Below are 23,285 nucleotides of genomic sequence, written 5' to 3'. Positions count from 1 at the left end.
TGCCGAAGGTGAGTGTGGCAGTGTTTTCGTCCCACCCCGGTGCTGCACGGACAGAAGTTTCTAGAAAGTCACAGGACTCACACCGTCAGCAGAGGACAAAACCCAAGATGGAAGATGTTGAGGGGAACGTCTACGCTCGTATCTTCATTTTCCTGTAGAGCAGGTAAACCTTTAGTTCCGTCCAACAGTAAATTCAAAGCTTCTCAGCTCAATTGTACTGACCGCAAAATCTCTGAGGTTTCCGCTACCAATTTGACCCATGATGCACCTGGATACTTGGTGTTTAGAGACAGATTCCTACACGCCCCGATTTCACCGGCTTTCCGTCCGACTGACCCGAGGCTGTGCCGTACCCACACAGCACCTCTTTGGGGTGGGAGGCTGAAAATAAACTCGCTCTGCCAGCCGCACGGGTGCATCTGCTCTCTCTGGGCGGGTCAGGAGGAATTTCATCGAAGGCAATTCCCCCCTCCCCGCTCTCAACAACACGAAAGGGAGCGAGAATCCAGCCCGCGTATGTAATATGGGAGATAAATTACCCAATTAACTTGTTCTGGTGATGAATGGGGGGGCGGTGTGGGGTTCAGCGAGCTCCAATTTGCATAAATCGAGAATGTTTGTCGAAGCTCTGCAGCTGAGATTCACCTGTGGGGGGGGGGGGTGACAACCATGTCCCAGAGTCAAGGGAGAATCTGATCTGAGGACGGGGCAAAAAGGACTGGAGGAATCCCGGACGGGCTGGAGAGTCGAGGAGAGTCTGCCGAAGCCAATGAGGACAGCGGCCAGGCCGCCTTACAGGCCCTCCATCTCCGAAAGGCTCCTCAGACCGATTCCCACACGGCCAGAGCACAAAGTCACACAATCTGCCTCTTTAATCTTTATAAACATCATCACTAATGTAAAACCATCATCACCTCCTTGACGCCGGACTAAGAACCCCCCCTTTGTGTTCGCGTGCTGCGTCGCTGACGGACAGGCAGGCAGTGGGAAAGCGACATGCCTCAGTCGTGCCCTCAGAGGAAAAATTAATTAACGGGTGTAATTCCCCCCCCCCCCCACCACCACCACCACTGTGGCCCCACCCCTCAATTCAGAGGGAAAAGACAACATCACGAGACCTCCCTGCCCCCATACAGTTTCAAGCGACGTGCTGAAGCCACTATTAAACCAAGGCCTGATCCCTCCCTCCAACTCACCCCCCCCCCCCCCCAGTCTCAGGAGAGGATGATGGGTGTTTAACAACTCCCCCCCCCCCATTTCGACAGTCAACTCAGCTACAAGGGGGCGGGGATAAAGCAGCATCATCAAGCAAACGGTACAACGGACCCGGTCTTCCCGGCCCAGCGCTCCGAATCAAAAGCCATCGACTTCACGGCAGAGGAGCGTCCCGGAGGAAGCTTGTTGACAAGAACACTCGTCCTTGGAGAACACTGAACACTCTAAATGCTCCCAGCGCACGTCATGGGAGTCTGCGGCGGTTGCCATGGAAACGCCGCCGGGAGGGTAACCGACCATCTATCCCATAGTGCCCCCCCCCATTTTCTTTGTGCGTTTGTTGTAGTTTTCGTAGCCCACAAGCACCAGAGAAGACAGCACGGTGAGGCTCGTTACTGGGGAACTGCGGAAATTGGCAAGGACTGGAAGAGGAAGGTTTCTGCTGACTGCCATGAACCCCACAATAGCATGTGCTCCATGGACCTTAGTCTGTTACCAGCCCCATGAGGGACCATTATCCTGCTTGTTATTAACGCCACGAATGGGGGGGGGGGGATTAAAAAATAAAAATAAATCACAGACCCCACATCGTATCGGTTCAAACCCGTGATTCTTCTCAGTGACCAGGACATTCTGGCAAAACATTGCTCCACACCACCCTCTGCTGGTGGCTAGCTGGCATGGCGCCCCGTTCCCCATGCCTGGGCGACGGTAATTAGACGGCCCTGTGCGGCCGAGCGTGGCGATTCGGGGGTGGGGATCTGGGCACGGCCCAGGAACGCTAAATCCGCCGCATCTGCCGGCCCCTGTGCGGCTGTCCGCTTGCATCCCAATTAGCGTGGAAACGCGCCCCCACCCCCCCTTCCGCCAGGTTGCCACCCGGAGCCCGGGAGCCGAGCCCGAGAGTGGGGCTCGTCCAAAATGGCGCGCCTCGATTCCAGCTGTCACCTGCTTGAAATAATCAAAATAATTCATATGCCGTAAAATGTTTACACAGAGAGAGACGCACAGGTGCTGCAGCGGCTGACAACACAGGAGCAGAACAAACAGAGCGCATCCCATCGCCGGCAAATCAGGCCACAGACTGAACCCATCAACACAGACGCTGCTCCGGGCTCCCTGCTGCTCTACCTCCAATAAAAACTCGCCGACGGGAAATGAGGTGCAGCCCGCGGTAAACGCTAAAAACAGCCGGGATCCACGTTTTCGGTCCGGCTCTCGCTAATAAGGCTGAGCCATCCCTTTACGAGGCCCCGCGTGGGGGTGCTGGTGTCCGCAGCCTTCGGGCGAATGCGCTCACGGCGCGATTAAATCATTATCTGCTGTAAATGCTACTGTTCTGTTAAATGGCGAGACAGGCTGAGACCCCGCTTTCATTTCTCAAGAGTGACAAATAAAAATAAAAAAAATGGCTTACAAACAAGCCTGAAAGGTCAATTTAAAGTAGTTTCATGGCTGACATGCAGCGATAAGGATGATTATGAATAACGAGATTAAAAAAATAACAGCTAAAGGAGTCGAGCCAAGACACATGGAATAAAACTGGACCCAAAAACGAGATTTTATGAATCAAGGAATCGATTATTGTGATTTAACAATCAGACGATTAAAGGGCTGAGTTAATCATATTCATATGCGTTAAAACTGCGGGAAAGACTCAGCACCTCTCAGCTTCATCATACTGCAACACAGACGGCAGTAAAGGTTAACGCATGATAAAGAGAGTATACCTCTGGTGATTATTTAACCTGCAGAATAATGTAGGTCTAAAAAGGTACACAGTTTATATGGCAGCCGACCTTCCGGGGCCCCAGGGGATCGTTAGCGCGTATTTTTAGACGGTCTCCATCTCATGTCCTGCTGGATGCCGTGTCTGCTGGCGGAAAATGCAGGGAAATAGGAGCTTTTACAAAAAAAAAAAGTGTAGGCCTACATCTGCATAACATAAGCCGCATTTCAGCCCACGGTTTCATACCAGGATGAGGAAAACCAGCGCATTTCACAACACTGACGCACGAAGCACTTATAGAAGTATAATGCAATAAATGACTTGACCTTTTCTGTGAGAGTGGCATTAAATTTGCCAAGGCGCCTTCGGAATAACGATGAAAGGCAGGGTAAAAGCGCTAAACGAATTTTAACGCGCCAACGTGGCACATTCCCAGTTTATGTGAAGCGTTTACTCAATGACAAAAATACCCTAAACATTGCAGTTAATTCGCGATCACCACGAAAAGACAGCTTATAAACCAATGTAAACAGCATTCCCATCGCGGGCATTACCGTGCACGGGTATATAACAATCTGAAAATTTACATTTTAATAGTATGCTCAAAAATATTTGCCCTTAAACAATCTCGGGACGGGTTGAGGCGCTTACTAATGAAATGCAAATGACCGCAAAACCAATCGTCTCGCCCGCAACACGACGCAGTATAAGATTACGGGTTTAATTTCGCGCAGAAAGCGGGTCCCCGCACACACTGGGCAGGCGGCGACGCACGCAGCTCCGGTGTCCGTTCAGTTTGCCGCCAGCGCCGCTCCGGCACCATTAAACCCCGCGATTAACTCGGAGCACCACAGACTCTGCTATTTCATTATGTCAGTTTTATGACAATTCATTATACTCTTTGCATCTGGCCGGCCTGGTGTTTACCCCTAAAATGACACCCCACAGGGCGTAAAGATACAGGTCCCAGTGTCTAATGAATACGCGCTGCAGAACGGAGAACTGCAGAGGCGAGAGGTAATTAAAACCCCGGGGATGATCTTAAACTCCCTGACAGGATTAGGATTAAATGTTTTTCTTACCGTTAATGGAACCATATCTCAACATATTTTAGCCTGATTACTTTGGCTTTGAAGGTTAAAACAAAACATGAGGGTATTGCAGGGGATTTACTGGCGTGTTTGTCTCAAAAATGCACAAAGCGGGGGGGGGGGGGGGGGGGGGGGGGAGCCCCTCTGGTAGCAATTATAAACCCGGATAAAGCATCACCTTACAGCAGAAAGGGATCTTCAGGGGCTTTGGTGCCATCTGCCTGCGAGGGACTCTCCTAGATCGGAGCGCACTTTAGACCCCCCCCCACACCGGTGCAGAGATATGCGCTGAAATCAAAGATCAACCCGTTATAAATGTCACTGGATATGAATAAAAAGCACCTGTATGGGCGTCTGGCTTGGGGAGAGTGAGCTCGTTAGGGTTCATTTGCGTGAGGTAAATCCGCGCGGTATATTTACACTGTAATCACACGTCGCCATTCAAGAGGCGCTCCTACGCGACGAGACGCAGAAAGGCAGCCAGTGCCCATACTCGCGTTTGCACACCCGACCAGGCTGTTTGATCGCGTCCAGGCGACGCCTTGCCAGCAGCGGGGGAGGACCTTGTCTTTTAAAGGCGCTGCTGGGGAAGGTACCGCACGCCGGGCCCGGTGATCCTGATGAAAGTACAGGCTATGGGAGAATGATCAGATGACTTAAAACGTCATCCGCATCGACATTACAAAGTTAATAAGCACCTCTAGCACTGCAAACACGCAGTGGGTGTGTCTGATAGGCTCTCTTACATCGCGATGACCCCCCCCCCCCCACCACCAACTGAAATTATTTCTGTCCGATTCCATACGAGGTGATGTCTTGAAGGTCATTTCCCCCCCTACGACCGTCGTGGCGTTTCTCTTATCAAAATGTTGAAGCGCCGTTCAGGCACAGCGCAGGAATGACAAGTTATGTAACACTCTACCTCATTAAGTTGTCATTTCATTTAAATACTGGAATTGAAAACACACTGATGCATGATAAGAGCCAGCTACGGCGTATTTTAATCACATTTCCTTATATCTCTATGATTTTACAGTGTATTTCCATAACACGGTTTGAAAGTGCAGAGTAATGCTATTACAGTATCTACAAGCTGAATTTATAATTAGCAATATAAATTAATTAGGTACAGGAGGGCAAGGTTTGTTTCTGAACAAATCTAATTAAATAGACAATTACATTATGTTCCACACCTTCCCGTAACCTTGGGGGATCCTAAAGTTAAAGTTTAGTTTATATGGGTATTTGGGCAGCACATTAATTTGGCATGACACACTAAAAAAAAAACATTTTTTACATTTGCCATTATGCATCAGATCTTAAGAATTAAAGCCATACGTCATTTATTTCACCACATCCACAGATTACATCATCATTATAGACAGATCTGCCAAACCAAGCATTGGTGATGAGTTCAGTCTGTTTGCAGAGTGTAATTACAAGTTAGTGGTTTTAATGAAAGTTGTTTTAGTAATCTAGAAAATTAAAATAGGAAGATTTGCTAAGGCTGTAATTAAAATGAAGATGGGCAACAATCCTGCACTGACATTTTCCTTAACCAAGCTAAACCATCCATCCATCCATCCATCCATCCATCCTCTAACCATTTATCCTGGTCCAGGTAACAGGAACGTGGTCAAATTATCCGCACCAAAGCACCACATGAATAAACAGACCCCCAGGTAGGCAGCTCAGGAACTAGAGGCCTGGGCTCAGACACCAGGCCCAGTGCATGAGTGAAATGCTCCCCAGTGCCTTGGCATCCCAGCGACCCAGTAACACTGCCGCACTGGTATAGACAAACCAAAGGGGGCGTCTCCTCGGAAACGGGTTCTCAAAGGCATGCTGGGCAAACGCATTCCTCACCTTGGCTGTTTCTGCTCGGAACCACTTCGGACATCGCCCGGTCTCACATTCCCCCCCATTATTCTGGCCACATGACACACTATGCAGTCCCGTTCCACAGAATTCATTACAACAGCAACCATGGACTCTCCTGTTCCTTGGGACCATCTGACTGCCCAGCGCGGCTCACAGATGCAGCCGACAGGCGGACATTTGGCAGGGTGCTCGCAGCTAATGGACCTAGAGGACGACTCGTGCATCAGGAGCCTGTAGGCTGAGATCGGCCGTGTTCCTCCCGAACTTCCCCCTCGAAGCTTCCCGCTTCCTCTCGCTCTTTACAGGAAATGGTCAGGCCGGAATGCCGTGCTTTCAGAATTCCCTCCCTTGTAATTGGTCCTTTTAATTGTAATAAATTATTCATTATGCGACTGTATAATTCGGCGGAGAAGCACCCATCGTGATTAGAGATGCGTTTAGTAACGCACAAATCTGCACGATTTCCCCAGCAGTGTGCGGGGAAGTTAAACGACGGCCCAGGATCCCCCACACGCCCATGAGGAGAAAAACACAGGCTAGACTGAGCATTTACTAACCTGCACATGCAGGAGAAACACATACAACATATACAACATATACCAACGAACAAGCTACAAAGAAAATATTCAAATACTACTTTGCTAGGTTGCTGCCACATCCTGGGTTATTCCCAGCTTTGCGCCTGTGTTCTCCAGGATAGGCTCTGGATCACTGCATAGGGCAAGTGGATATGGAAAATGGATGGACGGATGGATTTGTTGGAAGCCAGTCATGAATAAACAAATGATCCACTGTTGAGTAATAATACGCTGCATTTATATACTGCCTTGCGCAATCCCAAGATCAGAGAAGAAGAAAAAAAATCAGTAACCGTAAAGGAGGAACAGACAGCAGAGAAATGTTCATGGAAGAGAAGTATCTTTAGTTCAAGATTCGAAGGAGAAGGAAGCGCAGTCATGGAGACATTGAGGAAGAGAGCTCCGTAGTTTGGGGGCAATGGAACTGAAGGACCTGCCACCCATAGATCCCCTCCCCAATAACATCTGTAAACCCACAAAAAAAAAATCGTCTTTTTTTTGTGGGTGGGGGAGGCGGTTACGATTACCACGCGGCGACTGATTTGTCAAAACGCCGCATGAGACGCCTGCATGCCACTGACATGTGAAATGGGAGTGTGATGTCATCACAGCCGGCGGGGACCGGCGCTCCGGCTACAGTAGGGCATGGCGATTCCTCTCACATCCCCCCCAGTTCTGCGCTGTGCCCCCAGCCCAGTCTCATGCTGGTAGATTAACCTGATGGATTAAACCCCGCCCCCCAAAGCTGACCATTGTTACTGCAGCAGCATGTATGCTGTGTGACAATGTGTGGTATATTTTTAATTAATAAAACACGGTTCATTATGATTACCAGCTGTTACCCGGCGCTGTGACGCACCGCGCAGACACGCATACGGGTGAGAACAGCGCCCCCTGAGGGTGGCGATCTGCACCCGCCGTGCTGGAGGACATTAGGGAAATGATTATGCCGCTTTCCCCGCTCTGAGCTTCTCCCTTTAAAGTGCTTCTCCTACCGTCGTCAAATTCATGCATATTAGTTTCGGCACAATGAAATCCATGCAATTATAACCTTCCTGACAGGAAATAAATCCATTGCGGTGCCGTTTGGGGGAAAATGTGACGCAAAAACAAGGTCAGGCGCCTTCGATCGCGGTGGCAGCAGGCTGGGGGGGGGGGTGCCACATCCACGCCGCGTCGTCCGTCATCCCTAATCCGTTCACGTCCAGGGAGAATGGCTGAATTTTTCATGGCAGTCGTTTCCGAGCCCCAACCTGGCTACCTTTAGTGATGCTGCACTGTGACTCTGAAGGGAAAGCCATTCATTACCGGCGCCTCCATTTCCGACGCCACTGCACTCCACAACATTAACGGCAGGGGGTACCGCCCGTGTCCCACACCGCGCAGTGCGCCGGGATCCAGGCCCGTCGTCCTGTGTTTGCGAGTCCGGCATTCTCTGACTGCCCGTGACGACACACCCTGACTTCAGCTTCACGGCCGGCCAGCTTCGGAGGCATTTACAAGCACACAAACCACATGTATGGCCCCCCCCCCCCGAGGGCCACAAACAGTCACTACATTCAATATTAAATAATCATGTTCCTTATTTAAGAAATGCTGAAGCAGCATGTTCCGCTAACCAGCTAGCTACCATCTTCTGACACTACTCGCTAGCTATTTAGTTTTTGAGACAACTGGGGGCAAAGTGACTTTTTGAGAGTGCCCCCAAACACAACAAAGCAAACAGCAGTCAGTCAGTCATTCAGGGTCACCACAGCCATCGTTGGAGCAGAGCACATGCTCAGACAAGCTTAACAGAGCCAGGTTACCATAAGCATCCATATTAATCCTGCTAATTATTTCGAATTTTTCACATAGTGGCCTTGTGTACGTATACATTTAATATATGAATTTCCAATTAAGATCGTTGTGAATTACCAGAAATGCCACACGCCAAGGTTATCAGAACCCAAAACAGGCTGACGGCAATAACTCCCCATCCAGCAAATTTGTATATAACAATATTAAGTTTCTCCACCCACGCCATACATAATGTATAGGGTACGAGTGGCCGGGCACACCATTTAAGTGCATTCATCAACCTCCTCTTCTCCCACAGTCGGACAGGGAGGATTTCATTTTTATGAAACTTGCAAATCAGGAATACATTGGCATACATTACATGTTTAACTGTTCCATATTGTATGAGTTTCCCAAATAACCAGCTGGCTAAGACTCTAAAGGTGACCTCCGGGATAATTCAGGCAGTGTTGTACCACAGTACAGCGCGGTGAACACGCGGCAAATTGCTCAAGTCATACTAGGCCTGATATGGGGATGATTTAACTCAGTCACATTCATAGAGCCGCCAGAGGTAATACGCTGAAAGGGAAACTTATTCTGAAACCTATTATTTGACGTTTCTCATTATTTTTTTCTGGAGCAATCTTCGCCGCCCCCACTGGTGTGTACTGTCCCCACATGCTCCGTGTGTTTACAGCTCCCCCCCGGTGACATTACAGTTAAATATCTCTTTACTGAAACGGCGGATGGCAAATATACGCTGCGTGGAAGGGGTACTCCAGGAAAATAACAGTGATGGCTGAATAGTCCGGAAGGAGGTGCACAGTGAAATATCACGCATTAATCTAAACCAGGGGTGTCAAACTCATTTTAGGGTGAGGGCCGGATGAGAAGAAAATGTGACCATGTGCGGGCCGAATTTATTATTTTATTTTTTTAATCATAGTGCATCAAATTACAACAAATGCACTATATTCTGTAAAACTGCATTTAACAAGTCCTCAGAAACTGTTCATTAACACTCATTCCTTTTTAATACTACTACTACTAATAATAATGATGATAATAAAAAAGATTTGATATTTAATACTATTGTTCAAATCATCCCGCGGGCCGTATTGGACACCATAGTGGGCCGTATTCGGCCCGCGGGCCGTATGTTTGACACCCCTGATCTAAACGGAACGTTAGAGAAAACCCAGCAAAATGCGGGCTTCAGATCCGGACGCAGCGGTACGTCGGATCACTTAGATACTAAAAACTGCTCATTTAAGGTGCCTGTTTAATAACGATAAAAAAGAATGTAACACGGCAGAATCTGAACACGGTACTTTTCTCCTCAAAGACTTTGACATGCGGTTTATATTTAAGTGCTCGAGCTTTTTAGCCAAGAAAGAAAATAAAGCGATTTCGTTTCTCATCAGATGATGTTTCGAAATAACAGGCGGCTTCGAGTTTTCCCATTTAATCTGGCGGATCCTTCGGGAGGCCTTCATGCATGTGATATCGGGGACTGGATCCCGGATCCCAGGGAAGCCGCCGGTGGAGAAAGACGCTGCACTGACGAATTACGAAAAAAAAGACTGGGTTAAATATTTTTTTAAAATTAAAAACTCTGAATGACTGATGATAGGTTCCTGACAGTGGGGGAGAGAACGGAATTGTAGATGAGTCACTTTAAACATACGCGCTCTTCAACACAAGTGTTAAATTACATTAAGCACATACAGTCCATTAAACACAAGTGCGGATATTACGGGAAAATGAGAGCAATTCTCACAAGACTTATCTATAGGTATCTAAAGAGACTTCAAACAAATCGCGAATTAAAAACCGCTTTTTCCCCGAGATGTCAGCATATAAGCTCTCTCACTGTCAGACTGGGACATTTAGGTATTCGGTAAATACAAAGTAATCTGCATATTCATTTTCCAAATGAGTGGATTGGCAGGAGACACGGGCGATTTGCATAGTGTCCAGCTTGCACAGGTGTGCAAAACACTGATATGAGCTCCGCCATGTGCTCTGTGTGAATAAAACGCTGCGATTGCAGCTTCGGCTACATTTAGGCGCCGGCTTCCGACAGCACAGCTCAAGTAGTCAGTGGATTATTTAGAAAAAATAAATAAATAGGCCTATGTATAATTACCGCAGTATGTACCGCCACAGCGACCCCAAGTACATCACGAATACGGCAGATTAAGAAAAAAATAAATGTATACACGTACATATGTCAACAATTAAGTGCTGTAGTGTAATAGGTAAATTACTTGCAGGTTTGAAGCATTAAAACTGCAACGCCGTCACGCGCACTCCCATTGTGAAGGTAACTAATTAGGGCCGCATCATAAGTCATGTTTTCACAGCCGGAAGCAACATCACTAATAGTGTGTATGTTCCCCCCCCCTCCAGCTAATGGTTAGCGGTCCCGTAGCATTCCCCGTGACCTTACAGAAGGCCTGATAATGCCGTGCTGTCCCCTGGGTCCTCTTCTCCACTCTCACTGCTCCTTCACCGCGTCAGACACGTGGAGCCGCGCTGCTCACAGCTTCGGTTTGTCCGCCCTCCCCCTTGTGGCCAATCCCAGTACTGCAAAAACCGGTTCGACCAGACACTCCGAATCGCGCTGGTTCTTACTTCCAAAAGCATAACACAAGCATTATTATCCCCTCAACACTTACGTAACTACAGCAATCATTTACAATTAAAAAATAAATAAAAATCTCTGATTGGTTGGCATCAGACCAGCTTTGTGGTGGGCCTACCACATGACTGGGGGGACACGCCCACCCTGGCCACCCCCATCTGGGAGGCCCTGCAGATTGAGCCTGGCCTGCAGGTGACTGGGGTTCGAGTCGTGCCCCGATCAGCCCCAACAGCCACAATAACGAGTGAGCTCACGCACAAATCCTGACAAAAAGAGCGTCTTTTATGTGAGCGCGAAATAACGAAGGCAGGGGCCAGAGAGTCCCACTCCCGATTTGGCGGCTGCCGTGATGGGATCCCTCCTGTTTGACTGACGTATCCGATTGAATAGTGAGCCGCAGTCAATTAATCAGATCCCAGTGCTGCTCCCTTTTTAATCTGCTCTCCGTCGGTTTTACGTAACGCCAGATCCTCGGCTGAACCGCGCGCAATTTCTGCCGCGATCCACCGGGACTCTCTTCATTACAGTGGCGGGGACTGCAGGAGTCCGCCACTGACGCAGTTCCTGCGCTTCCACTCCCACTGGGGGCTCTGTTGTTGCACGCTTCACAGAGCGGAAATCGCTCGAGTAAAAATTCTGCAATACGAACGTAAAAATCAGGACAAAAATCATAATTATAAAATTTCCCTAATAGGCCTAGACCATCTATTTTGCTAGACCCGGGTAGGGCTGCAGGGGGGCGGGGCAAACCCTGGATGGGAAGTCAGGAATCAAAGGAGCCCCCCTCCGCCTATTAACAGAAATGCACTGAGAGCATCAAGGCAGGGATGGAGAGTGATTGATTTGCATGTTGTTGTTGCTGCATTACCGCCATGCCTGCGGGGGGGGGGGGGGGGGGGAGGGGGGGGGCATACAGCACTTGTCATGTTCGGTTTGAGCGCGCGCCTCCAACGAAACGCGTCCATCAAGCAGCTCCGACAGACCGACACGGTGACGAGCTGCACACAGCAAGCAGACAAGCGGGAGACGTGAAGTGGGGGGGGGGGGGGGCAGAGTCTTCTCTGCCAGATTGTGCCGTTTTCTAGTTTTCCAGATGAGTTACTGGCTTTATATAAAAAAAGAGAAAAGAGTTAGACCTGGGCTTGAGCCCCCGCGCATTTATATGCCCCCACCGTTCATGTGTGTTCAGCCCCTCTCTTCCCGCAGCAATATCACTATATTCCCGCAGTTATGTCACTAATACAGCCCAATTTTGTGTTTAACTCTGCCAACGGCGGCACTGATCATTTAGTCCCAAATGCAAACTGAAGGCCACCCTGCCTCACCAGAGCACCGATAGCAGGAATCCTCTCCGCGGGACCCCACGAACAACTCGGCCAGCAGGGGGCGCTGCCACGGACAGCAGTGCAGCCCCCTGTCACAGCGAATGTGGCATCCCTACATGCTGGCATGTCTCAGCACGTGCACGTCCATCCGTCTGCGCGTCTCGCTGGACCCGTGTGGACGTTCCAGGCCGACGTGCCGGAAGGACAGGAGGCCCTGAGATATGAAGCCTGTCAGGAGGCAACTGCAGTGTTTATGCATTAAAATCCACACCTGAAGCATCGATCGGCTGCCACTTTGGCATTATGTCAGTTTGGGCTGTTAATGACATTGAAATGAGAACCCGGGGAACGTCCAACGGTTGCATGTGTGGGTGGAGTGACACACATTTCCTGTAAAGCAGGATATAGAGATACCCCCACCACTGCCGCCGGGATAAACAGGTTCCCATCTCACACCCCCCCCCCGAGGGCCGAATCCAGAGCCACAGAGCTGGGAGGCAGGAGCCGGAAAAATAATGGCTCGCATTCGCCAGCAGAGGGAGCCATTCACCACACGTCATCAGAAGTGATGAAGTGATTAACGCTGCCCATTTGTAATTAATTCTCGTCTAATGGCGACCCAGAGGTCCAGGGTCTCATCTTGCGGCTTCTATCCGACGCTGCTCTGCAGCCCACCCTCGGTAGGGGGTGGTAATTGCAGGGAAGGGGGGGGGGGCACGGCGACATGAATCCCCAAACTGGGAATAATGAGCAGAGACGAAGTTTCCACACCCAGGTCCACGTGAGAGCCACTATGGCGCCACCTAATGCACGATGGCACACATTAATATGGTGCCACACTACTCCACTCCGGGGCGGGCTACACGTTAGCCACACGGAGGCTAAAAGGCAAATATGACAGAAGATGGACATAAAACACACAAAGCGCTAGCTGGCATTTAGCCTGATACCTTATGCACCCCGCGTTCAGGCATTAATACGCAAGAAAAAATACATTTTAAAACAAAAACAATAACCTACACCAAACCAGCAGACGCCGGAAGGCGACTTTAGGCTCCGCCCTTAACTGAGGGACACGAGACCCTGCATCAATGACCTCCCCCTCCTAGAGTCCCCGGGAAACATCCGCCGAATCCTGCTATTACCTTTAAACGATACGGCTAGGAAGTTTATAGCCCCCAGAACATGATTTATCCAGTATGACACACGGGGGAAGCGTCTCGCCGACCGGCCGAGAGTGTCCACAGCCATGACAGGGACAGGGACAGGGACAGGCCAGCTCGGCGGCGGGGGGAAACAGCCGGAAATGTGAGGCTCTGATCACCGGTGACGGCTGACCTTTGCAGAGTGCCGGCTCTCGTTACCGTCAACGAGGGCGCTGCGTCCACCATGGCGGCAGGTGCAGGGAGGGGGAGGCACTTACACGCTCTGCGGCAAGGTGTCGGGGAAACAGCGGCGGCTGAGGAGGAGGAGGAGGAGGAGGAGGAGTCGCACGGCATGGGACCGCGAGGCGAGAGGGGGGCAGAGGAGAGCAGTAACAGGGCGTGAAGGGCCATTGCTCTGAGGAGACGCCATGCTGCTACACAGCCCCCCCCACACTCTGTATACGGGAAGGGGGGGGGCACCAGGCTCCAGAGGACAATAACGCATCACGCTGCCTGTTCAGGTGCAATGAAGGAGACGGAGTCAAGCAACATCACCACAAAGTGCAATATTATTCACGAGTGGCAAAGGAACATGCGTCTAGTCAAGCTCATTAAAAAACTGAGTAATCGGACTTAAAAAGAAAAAGAAAATGAAAAGGAAAAAAAAAAAAAAAAAAAAAAAAAGAGTGAGAGTGGACCAGCAGATCGGGGTCTGCCGCTGCCATCAACGATACAGAGATGTCGCACTGCTGCGCTTGTGACACTAGATGGCAGCATCGCACCATACTGAGCATTTCCTGGAAAAGGAAATTAGGTTATAAACCCAATCATGCCCATATAAGACTTGCTGGGATCAAACTGGCATGAAGCGTGAAAAAATATTTTTAAATTAGTGAAGAAAAAAAGAAAAAAACACAGACGCTGAGGGACTATGACTCAGGAAACCAAATTAACGCTAAATTGATTCAATTCAGTTTCACATCTACAGATCTGATATAGTTATAGATGGCGCGAGCGGCATCTTCATTTAACCGAGGGCACGGGGTACGTTTAACCTGAGGACACCCCATAAAAGTCAAATCAGCGTTTAAAGTACCTACACGTAATAACGGCAGTTTAAAATGCCAAGCCGTTCATGCTGATCATGCATGCACACCATCCTCGCTGAAAAGGGCGGCAGGCTGATTTTATTGCATCACTCTGTTGCAGGGCCTCACTGGATTACGCAGAGAGGAGAAAAGCAGGTCAGCAGAACTGGCAGCACCCTACGTGCGTAAAGATGACCGGGGGGCGGTAATGTCGCAATGAAGAGTGCATTCAGCCCCCGCCCTCCTCCATGATGCAGCCAACGAGTCGCATCCTTCCGGGACGCGCAACTGAAAAGCACTGCTGTCCGGCGCTTTCCGTCCGCGATATCACCTGAAGGTCTTACGGAAATAGCAACGTCGATATGGATTTTCCTAAAACAGACCCATTAACCCGATTCCAGGGTGTTTCCCTCCGTGCAGCGCGACTCCTGAAGCTTCCTGCTTCACAGGAAGCCAGAGACTTTATGTTCCCTTCTTGGACACGAAGGTCAACCCTCAAACCCCCACCCACCCAGCCCCACCCAGAGCCATGGATGAGAACTCACTGGTGTTTCTTCAAGTGACACACATGTTACACCTGACACAAATGTCAGTTTGGTGTCTGCGGGTAAAGCATTGGTGAAACTGAAGGGGCTGCGTGTGGTTCAGTGGGGCAGGAATTATGCCCCCGCAAGGCTGCTGGGTTGAATCCCAGGGGCTGCAGTAATGTCACTGTTGGGCCTTGAAGCTTTTTTTTTTTGGATAAAAGCATCTGTAAAAAATGAAATCTACAACTGGGTGCTGAGCTAAATGACGTCAAGGTCAAACGAAAAGGACACACAAAGGTCATAGAGAGCTCAGCAGGAACCTGAAGGCCTTAAGTGTGACCTTCAGAGCAGAAGAGGTGAGACCGTGGCCATTTAACGCGGCGTTAAGCGCGGGGGGGGGGGTGCGGCACCTGCGGCGTCCTGTGTCTTACCGGGGATCAGAACACACAGCCGATCAAAAACACAGAGCATCGCCCCAAATCCACAGGATGCAAACGTGGGTCACGACGCTGACGCAGGGGGGGTCGGGGATCTCAGGGAACGGAGATGGGAAAATAAGACATGAAGTGCTGTCATCTGGGAAAGACAACCAGGGAGGGAGAGAATCCCAGGGATTTGGGGGGGGGAGAGAGGAATACAAGAACAAGGTTTGCTGAGACCAAACACCAAGTTACTGCAACAACACAGGAGTGGAGGAAATCAGGAAAATCAACACCGTCGGCGATCCGGTGCTCCTTAAAGACCTTCCGGATTCAGAAGAGGCTCCAATTACAGCGGTAATAAGCTTGTGGGGGGGAGGGAGGGGGGGGGGTCACACTACGGAGCTGCCTCATCTGGATGGTGGGGGGCGCCGGAGGTGAAGGAAGCAGCGAGAGACATTGTCGCCTGGCTCTCTGCTGGCGGGGATAAGAGTCACAGCACTAAAGGTGTCGAGGCACTACGATGGACAGCAGGTCTGTATGCCTCACTCCGGGCGGGAAGAGGGGGAGGCAGCTTAGAGGAATGAAGAAGAAGAAAAAAAAAAAAGACAGCTAACGGAGGAAAAGAAAAAAAAAAAGGAAACAGGAAATCAGGCCATGGAAGAGCGTGGGGTCTGACATCAGAGCTCAGTGTCAGGAACGAACAAGCTCTGGACTGAGCCCTCAGCAAGCCCTGGGAAGATATATGCCACCATGCCACCGGCGACCTCAAACCAAGCCCCTCCCCTTTCCCCATAATTAGAGAAGCCATCAACCAATAGGAGAGCCAGTTACAAGCAAAGTCAACCTACCAGAATCAGTGACATATGCCCTGAGGAGGGGAGCCTTTACTCCCAAAGGAGGACGGCACCGCAGGTTAGATCAGACGTTAAAGAAGAACACAAACTGTCAAGGCGACACCTGGACCGTCCGACACGAGGGCTCGTTCACGACCTCGGAGATCTCAGACGAGGAGAAAGATCCGGCGTGGCGCGCAGTTAGAGACGCTCGCAGAGAAGCGGCATCCAAAAATAATGATTCATAAAAAGCACCTTGTGTCATATTAGCAAATTGTTAATGAGCTGCCTTGAATAAATTACCGCTTTATCCTTTTCACCTCCGCCATCGCTGGACGGCTGCGATCTGCAGACGTAATTTCAAACAAGGACTCCTTGCCGTGTTCTCCGCAGGAGAAACGCTAGTGCCGCAGCCGTTTACACTGAATACCAGTTCACACGGATTGTTACATAATTTGTCAGGAGCAGGATGGTTGGTGTATGGCTCAGTGGGGTTAGATTGCAATGTCTGTGATGGGAAAATCGCCGGTTCAAATCTCACGGTCTGCAGGCTGATTTCACCGCTGGGTCTTGAACCCCCGTTTACCGCAGGGACACTCTGCCTGCTTTTGATAAAAGCAACTCTCACCTGAGAGAAAAACGCACGTCGATAAACATACAGACACCAGCTAATCACTCTGTCCAACCCAGAGTACAGAAGCTCTCTCAGTTAAGTACAGCTTTTTTATGAGGTTAATAAATCATTAATTAATTACTGGAGGCGTACAGCCTCCCTTCCCCCCCCCAAGCTCAAGTTGTCCTGGAAATTCACAGGAAAAAATTCATAGGAAAAAAATGTATATGTATATTTGTGTGTGTGACAGATTATATTATATTTCATATACGCACACGCACACACACACAAACACACACAGTAAAACGAATAAATGTCTGTTTTGCATGCTGATTTGCATCTCTAATGTGCCATTTATCACAGCAAGGCCACTTGTGTACCCAGAATCCCCTGCTCTCCCCCAGCATCCTCGGGAGTGGGGGGGGGGGGGGGGGGGAGGTGTGAACTTCTAAGCCATTTGTTTGCCGGCAGAGAACAGAAGCTTAATTGAAATTCTGGGTGAGCGTCCTGGCTAATATGGAATTAAAACGACGTGGGTACCGTACGCCCCTTTCCGTTAATAACCCTGGGGGGGGCAGCGGATCCTGACGCTCATCATCTGCGCACCATCATCTTCATGAAACCCCACGGATGTATATGAGGCACGCAACCATGGGATTATTCCCAAAGCGAGAGACGCACTTAAGATACGGCGGCGGCAAATAAATCAATGTGGTATTAATCTGTAGGCCTACCGGTTACGCATTTCATTTGCTGATAGTATAATAATGGTCACCCAGGGCTCCTCGCCTAGCCGCCCCCCCTCATCATTCAGTCCTAACTTGGTTGGCAGCCAGTGTATGAATCCGCAGATTAAATCTTAGTGATCCTCTAATCGATAAACAGCCCTCAGCGAAGGACTCCGAAGCACGCAGCTACCCCTTCATCAAAGGCAAGTACGACCCCCACACTCCAGAGAAATGAACACACACCCAACACACCCCCCCCACACACACGACCACCAGCTGCAGTGACCTCTGAAGGCTCTACACACCCCTGGCACATAACTCCCAGAATGCACCACAGGGGTCACACCAGTGTGATGATGCTGCCTAGGGCCCCCATTGTATTAAACGGCCGGGGGGGGTTAGTATTAAACGGCCGGGGGGGGGGGGGGGGGGGGCTAGTGCAAAAGTTCACAAAGTCTATTTAAGAGTTTAGCCTGCAATTTATTAATGTAAATAGGAAAGAGGCGTGATTAGTTGGCACTTGTCCCTATACTGGGGGGGGGGGGGGGACTATGACTATGGACTATGACTAGTCCGTCCATCCATCCATCCATCCGTCCGTCCATCCATCCATCCATCCACTTATGCAGCCTGCAGATGTACAGAGTACTGAAGGAACTGATCAGTGAAGTACTGCAGTCATTCCTCTGCCACAGACAGTTATCATCAGATATCAGGCACAAGACAGAAGAGCAGAGATCCTGAGTGTTTGTCTATAGAATTCCTGGTCCCGTGCGTCAAGGACACGACTCCTTTTCCTCTGTAAAACCGCCGTTCGCAGTCGCCCACGGCGACGAAGCGGCAGGGCGGGTGGCATCCAGACAGGAATGAGGGAGTTTGGGATGAAAGCGCCGGTGTCACCACCCCCACGTTGCTGTGATGTCTGGGGATCAGGGACCCCCCGCAGCTTAAGAACCGGCGGCAGCCTTATACAGGAACGATGAGCCAGAAAAAGAAAGGGATGGAAATTATGACCGATGATAATGCTGAGGCCAGCAGATGGCGCAGTGGTTAAGGTAAACACCCATGGTTTAAACATCCAAGAGGCAGCTCAGGTCCACCCTAAATTACCTTTCACTTCTCAGGGCTTGCCAGGCACCAAACCATTAACAGTTTCCCAGCCCGTACCGGTTGCCGTTTAATAGACGCACACGCCTCGCTGCCTCAAACACAGGAGCCCTTTTCACAACACCATCCATTCCGCTTCCACGCCCCCCCCCACAGTCCACCAAAACACCATCTGCCACCTACAGCGGAGGTGGCTGAGTGGGGGGGGGGGGGGGGGGTGGTAACCCCTAAGGTTAAGGGCAGGGCAAGGTTTAACCCATTAGCCAAACCATAGGGCCTCTGGATCAGACCACCGACCGGCCAGAGTGGGGGGAGACCGCTTGCAGGATGCGGCCCATCACATGATGAGACAGCTTCATACCTCATTCATTCTGAAAGAGAAGCTGAACGTTTACGAAACACAAACCAAACGTTAAACAGTATCCAACGCCGCCCGAAGCAGCGGTCACCTTGACTGCCATATCCCAAGGCCCCCCCCCTCCACCCCCATGCACATTCACACATCCACTCACCGGCGGTCTCGCCTAGATGAAGCACATCATGTGGGCACCTCGCCACTGCGATACTCCGGCAAATGACCGCTGCGGTAATCTGGATCCAATCTAAAAGCCACATGGGGGCGACTCACCCCGGGGATTTAAACCGCTAACTTCCACGTCTCTCGGTCCCCATGCAATTAAGAGTCGCAGGAAACAGGTGGAACAGGATTACGGCATGATTATAATAGATTCCTTCAAATGGAACGGTCCTGAAGTGTCCGTCAACATAATTAGCTTCTCAGAAGAAGGGATACATGACTCGTGTTTGCGGGGACAGCTTGAGAATGACAGGGAAGAGAGTGCAGTATCAGATTAACAATTCATATTAAACCACACAAGCATCAGGGCACTGTGGTCTGTACACAAAGACCATCTCCATCCGGGTCACGGTTATACAGCCAAACCCAAAGCCATCAGTGACTCTGCGCTCATAAACAACTTGACAAGGTCAACACAACAACCTTGAGGACAGCAAGTGTCTCACACCACAACCACCCACGACCTGAGTATCCTATCCACTGGGAAGGCGTGATCTGGAGAAAGCAGGGAACAGCCAAGTTTAAGTACAGAGAGAAAGTTCCAACCCCTCCCCCATTTCAAATAGACGCACTGGGAAGAGTGTTAAGGACCACCAGCAGCGGATATATACACTCCTTATAGTGAAGGGGAGGGGGCACAATCATCAGTAAAAATCACTATCGTGAACATAAGACATGCGAATGAAACAGTTAGTGTAAATAGTACTCGTTACTGTTAACGTAATGTTACTGCCACTCGCGAAACGTTCGCAATATTAATATCTCACAGATGAGCAGCGCCGGCCGGGATCATTACCGTGGAAATAGAGCAGATGCTCTTCCCTGCAGCTTAAAGGCACATAAACGGCAGCCGTGTCCAGCTGTTATTACATTAATACTCGTAGTAATGCACATGCACGCCGATGCATCCTCAGTAAAATGCCACGTACGGTCATGCATACGGCAGTAACTTCAAGGCGAAGGGGATGAGCTTCGCACACCCGTCCACGCGAACCGCTTCTGCTAGTAAAAGCGTGCATTTAAATGGCAGCGCTGGAAGGCGGCGCGGCGCACAAGGTGAACCGCTTCCGAGCGCCCCGGAGCCGCGTCGCGCGCCGCCTCCGGTCCCGGTCCCGGTCCCCCCGGTGCGCGGCAAGTCGTGGGGCGTGAGAACCGCAAGGCAACAAATGTTTCCGCTCAACTCACGGCGTGCGCCTCCCAGGCGGCCGGCGCGCTGCCCTCGCCGGCTTTATCGCACTGCATCTCCGCCTCGCCGCCATCCGGCGCTCCCTCGCCGGCGCGCAGTCGGACCCTCTTCGTGTCGGGCTGAGCGTCGTCCATGGCTCCCTGCTCGGGCTCCGCGGCATCGCCGTCCCTCTCGCCTATAGCCATCTCCGCGCCGCCGAAATGATCCGTCATCGTCGTTTCTCCTCGTTTTAACTCTTGCGCGCCCGGTTGCTCTGTGCGCGTCCCCGCCTGTAAGCCGCTCAAAGCCCGCAACCTGCGTGCGTCTGCGTCTCTATGGTGGTCTGCTTGCATCCATCCCGGCTCGGCAGCCGCGCCGCCCCCCTTATTTATTCCGTCGGTACCGATGAACCCAGGCTCAAAGTGGACCCATTGCACGCCGAAGAGGCGCGCTACACCTGGGCGGCCTGAGCGCCTTTAACAGGTGTGTGGCGAGCGGCAGACCCGCATCACCCCGACGTTCGTGACCGGGACGTCCTCAGACGCGCTAATTAAACCGGGAACGGACATTGAGAAAGTACTAAAGAAATTACACACGGCAGTTTTAATTGGTGGGCAGCCAGCGTCCAATGGTTTCCCGGCACGTCATTCCGTGTCAAACCGGGAGAGGCGCTATTTTTTGGCCAGTTTGGATTTGCTTCAATTTACTTTTAGTAATAATAAATGCACGCATGCTTTCGTGCATACAGACGTAACGAGTCTTAAGGCTCACAAGATAAGTGCCAAGACACCAGAGGTTAAATCTAGAGCTGTCTCTTCATCTGTACCCCCGCAGCACCTGAAACACGTGCCGCGTTACGCCGCTCTATTCGAACCCATGCCGCTGGGCATTTTCCATTCAAAAGCCCAAAGCGTCATTTGCCGTTCCTCAGTCCATCTCGCTTTCCATCTGTGTGTAATGAGTGGTTGATCACGAAGAGTCATATTTTAAATGAGCGTGATCGAGGGGCTCCCGCTCGCATAACCTCATCCTTTATGTACGGTGGCACGCTTACGTGGAGATAAGACAGCATGATCTGTCATCGCGGTAGATAACGCGGGTTGAATGACGATTCCCGGCCGGCTCTCGTTCTCCGGCACCCGCCTCAGACTATAAGTGAGCCGCGAATTTCCCTCATGATTCTCTAACGCAGCGCCTACCGCGTGTCCTTGTCAGCTGGCCGAGAAGCCCCGGAGTGTAACATTCACCCATTTAAGTCGACAATCCCACGTCCAATCCTTCCCCTGATTTCGATGCCAAAAGCTGATCGCCTTTGTCAAAACTTAGGTGCATCTGGACAAAACTTAGGTGCGTCCACCTGTTTACATATGCACACAATTAAACATCGTGGACAAGCCCCCAGTAAGCGATTCACAGCATACCCTCTCAAAAGTCACATACATACTGGCATATCCATTAAAGAGGCAGATCTGGAAGTGTGTGTTTTATTTTTATCCCAGATTTACCGTTGTAATCTCCTACAGGCAGATACAGGCTGTTGTATCTCAATACAGTTTTCAGATTGTTATTTTAAATATCACAGTCGCGAGGGTCTTAAACATCACGTGGTACTACCATACACACCACACGCAGAGATTTTCTGTTTGTTAAGATTTCAGTATAAAGACGCCGGTCAGAGATACCTTTTTGAAGGGGCTGGTATGTCTGTGATCGAAAGGTCGCTGGTTTGAGCTTCGTTAGAATACAGACGCTCCTCTACTTATGAACTTTCAACTTACGAACATACGAACGAAGAGGACTGTAAGTCCTAATTGTGTTAATTGGGCTCCCGTTTCCTGTCCGCAACATCAAAAAAATATTCTGCGCAACAATTCCACCTAGTACGACTTCTGGCCGCTACTCCCGCCATGCAGCAGCGTAGCGTACGTACTCCCAGCATCCACGTTCTTTGTACTTGCGAAAACCCTTAAAATGATGTTGAATGATGACTTACGAACATTTCAAGTTACGAACGGCCGTTCGGAACGTATCTCATTCCTAAGTAGAGGAGCGTCTGTAGTCATGTCTCTGTTGGGGGTAAGCCCTTAAGTGCGTGAGAGTCCAGTTTGATTAAGTGGTCCTGTCAGAACACTGACTCCTACTGAGAAGCTGTCGGCATGCAGTCCTCAACCGCTCCATGCTTCCCGTGACCGTTTCTGTCAACAGTGCCGCCATTAATTATGGTATCGACTTGCCTGAATCCCTCAACAGTTTTCAAACACCTGAAACCGTAATTTCTGCTGCATGAACTCATCATACTTTTAAGCATCTTCCATTCAAGTATAAGAAAAAGTTAAAATATGTATGACCTGCTTTACACTTTTCTCAAAGATAGAGCAGCTTCGAGGGAAATGGAATGTTTTCACAAAAGCGCTGTGTAAAGTGCTGCTCAGCCAAATAGCTTTACTTAGTAGATTAACTTTAAAAATGCATCTTTACATGTTCAGTGTCCAAGACCAGAATCTGTCCCAGAACCATGCTCCACTCTGACTCTAATCACTGTTTCTGCATTTAACATTTTTCTGCTGAATGCTCCCTGGCAACGACAAGTGGTGGCCAAAAATTTTGAGAATGACACAAGTATTGGTTTTCACAAAGTTTGCTGCTTCAATGTTTGTAGATCTTTTTATCAGATGTTTCTGTGGTATACTGAAGTGCAAGCATTTCATCTGTGTCAAAGGCTTTTATTGACAATTACATTAAGCTTATACAAAGAGACAAGATTTTCAGTGTTGCCCCTTCTTTTTCAAGACCTCTGCAATTCGCCATGACATGCTGTCAATCAACTTCTGG

The 23,285-nt window shown here is 50.0% G+C and overlaps 1 protein-coding gene across 7 annotated transcripts in view; it reads right to left on the bottom strand.

Moving 5' to 3' along the window:
- The window catches only part of rbfox1 (RNA binding fox-1 homolog 1), a 270,001-nt gene extending 248,977 nt beyond the window's left edge, over positions 1 to 21,024 (bottom strand). For 3 of the 7 annotated variants that reach the window (XM_072705282.1, XM_072705283.1, XM_072705277.1), the window contains exon 1: positions 20,474 to 21,023. In XM_072705282.1, coding sequence (XP_072561383.1) covers positions 20,474 to 20,806 — 333 coding nt within the window. In that variant the 5' untranslated portion in view covers positions 20,807 to 21,023. Of the gene's footprint in view, positions 1 to 20,473 lie in introns of all 7 variants that reach the window. The other 4 variants (XM_072705278.1, XM_072705280.1, XM_072705276.1 and 1 more) reach the window with 4 other exon arrangements.
- Between the last annotated feature and the right edge of the window lie 2,261 nt (positions 21,025 to 23,285).

This window comes from Paramormyrops kingsleyae, chromosome 22 (assembly GCF_048594095.1).
Source record: "Paramormyrops kingsleyae isolate MSU_618 chromosome 22, PKINGS_0.4, whole genome shotgun sequence".
Classification (NCBI taxonomy): domain Eukaryota; kingdom Metazoa; phylum Chordata; class Actinopteri; order Osteoglossiformes; family Mormyridae; genus Paramormyrops; species Paramormyrops kingsleyae.
This window is presented reverse-complemented; position numbering and strand designations above follow the sequence as displayed.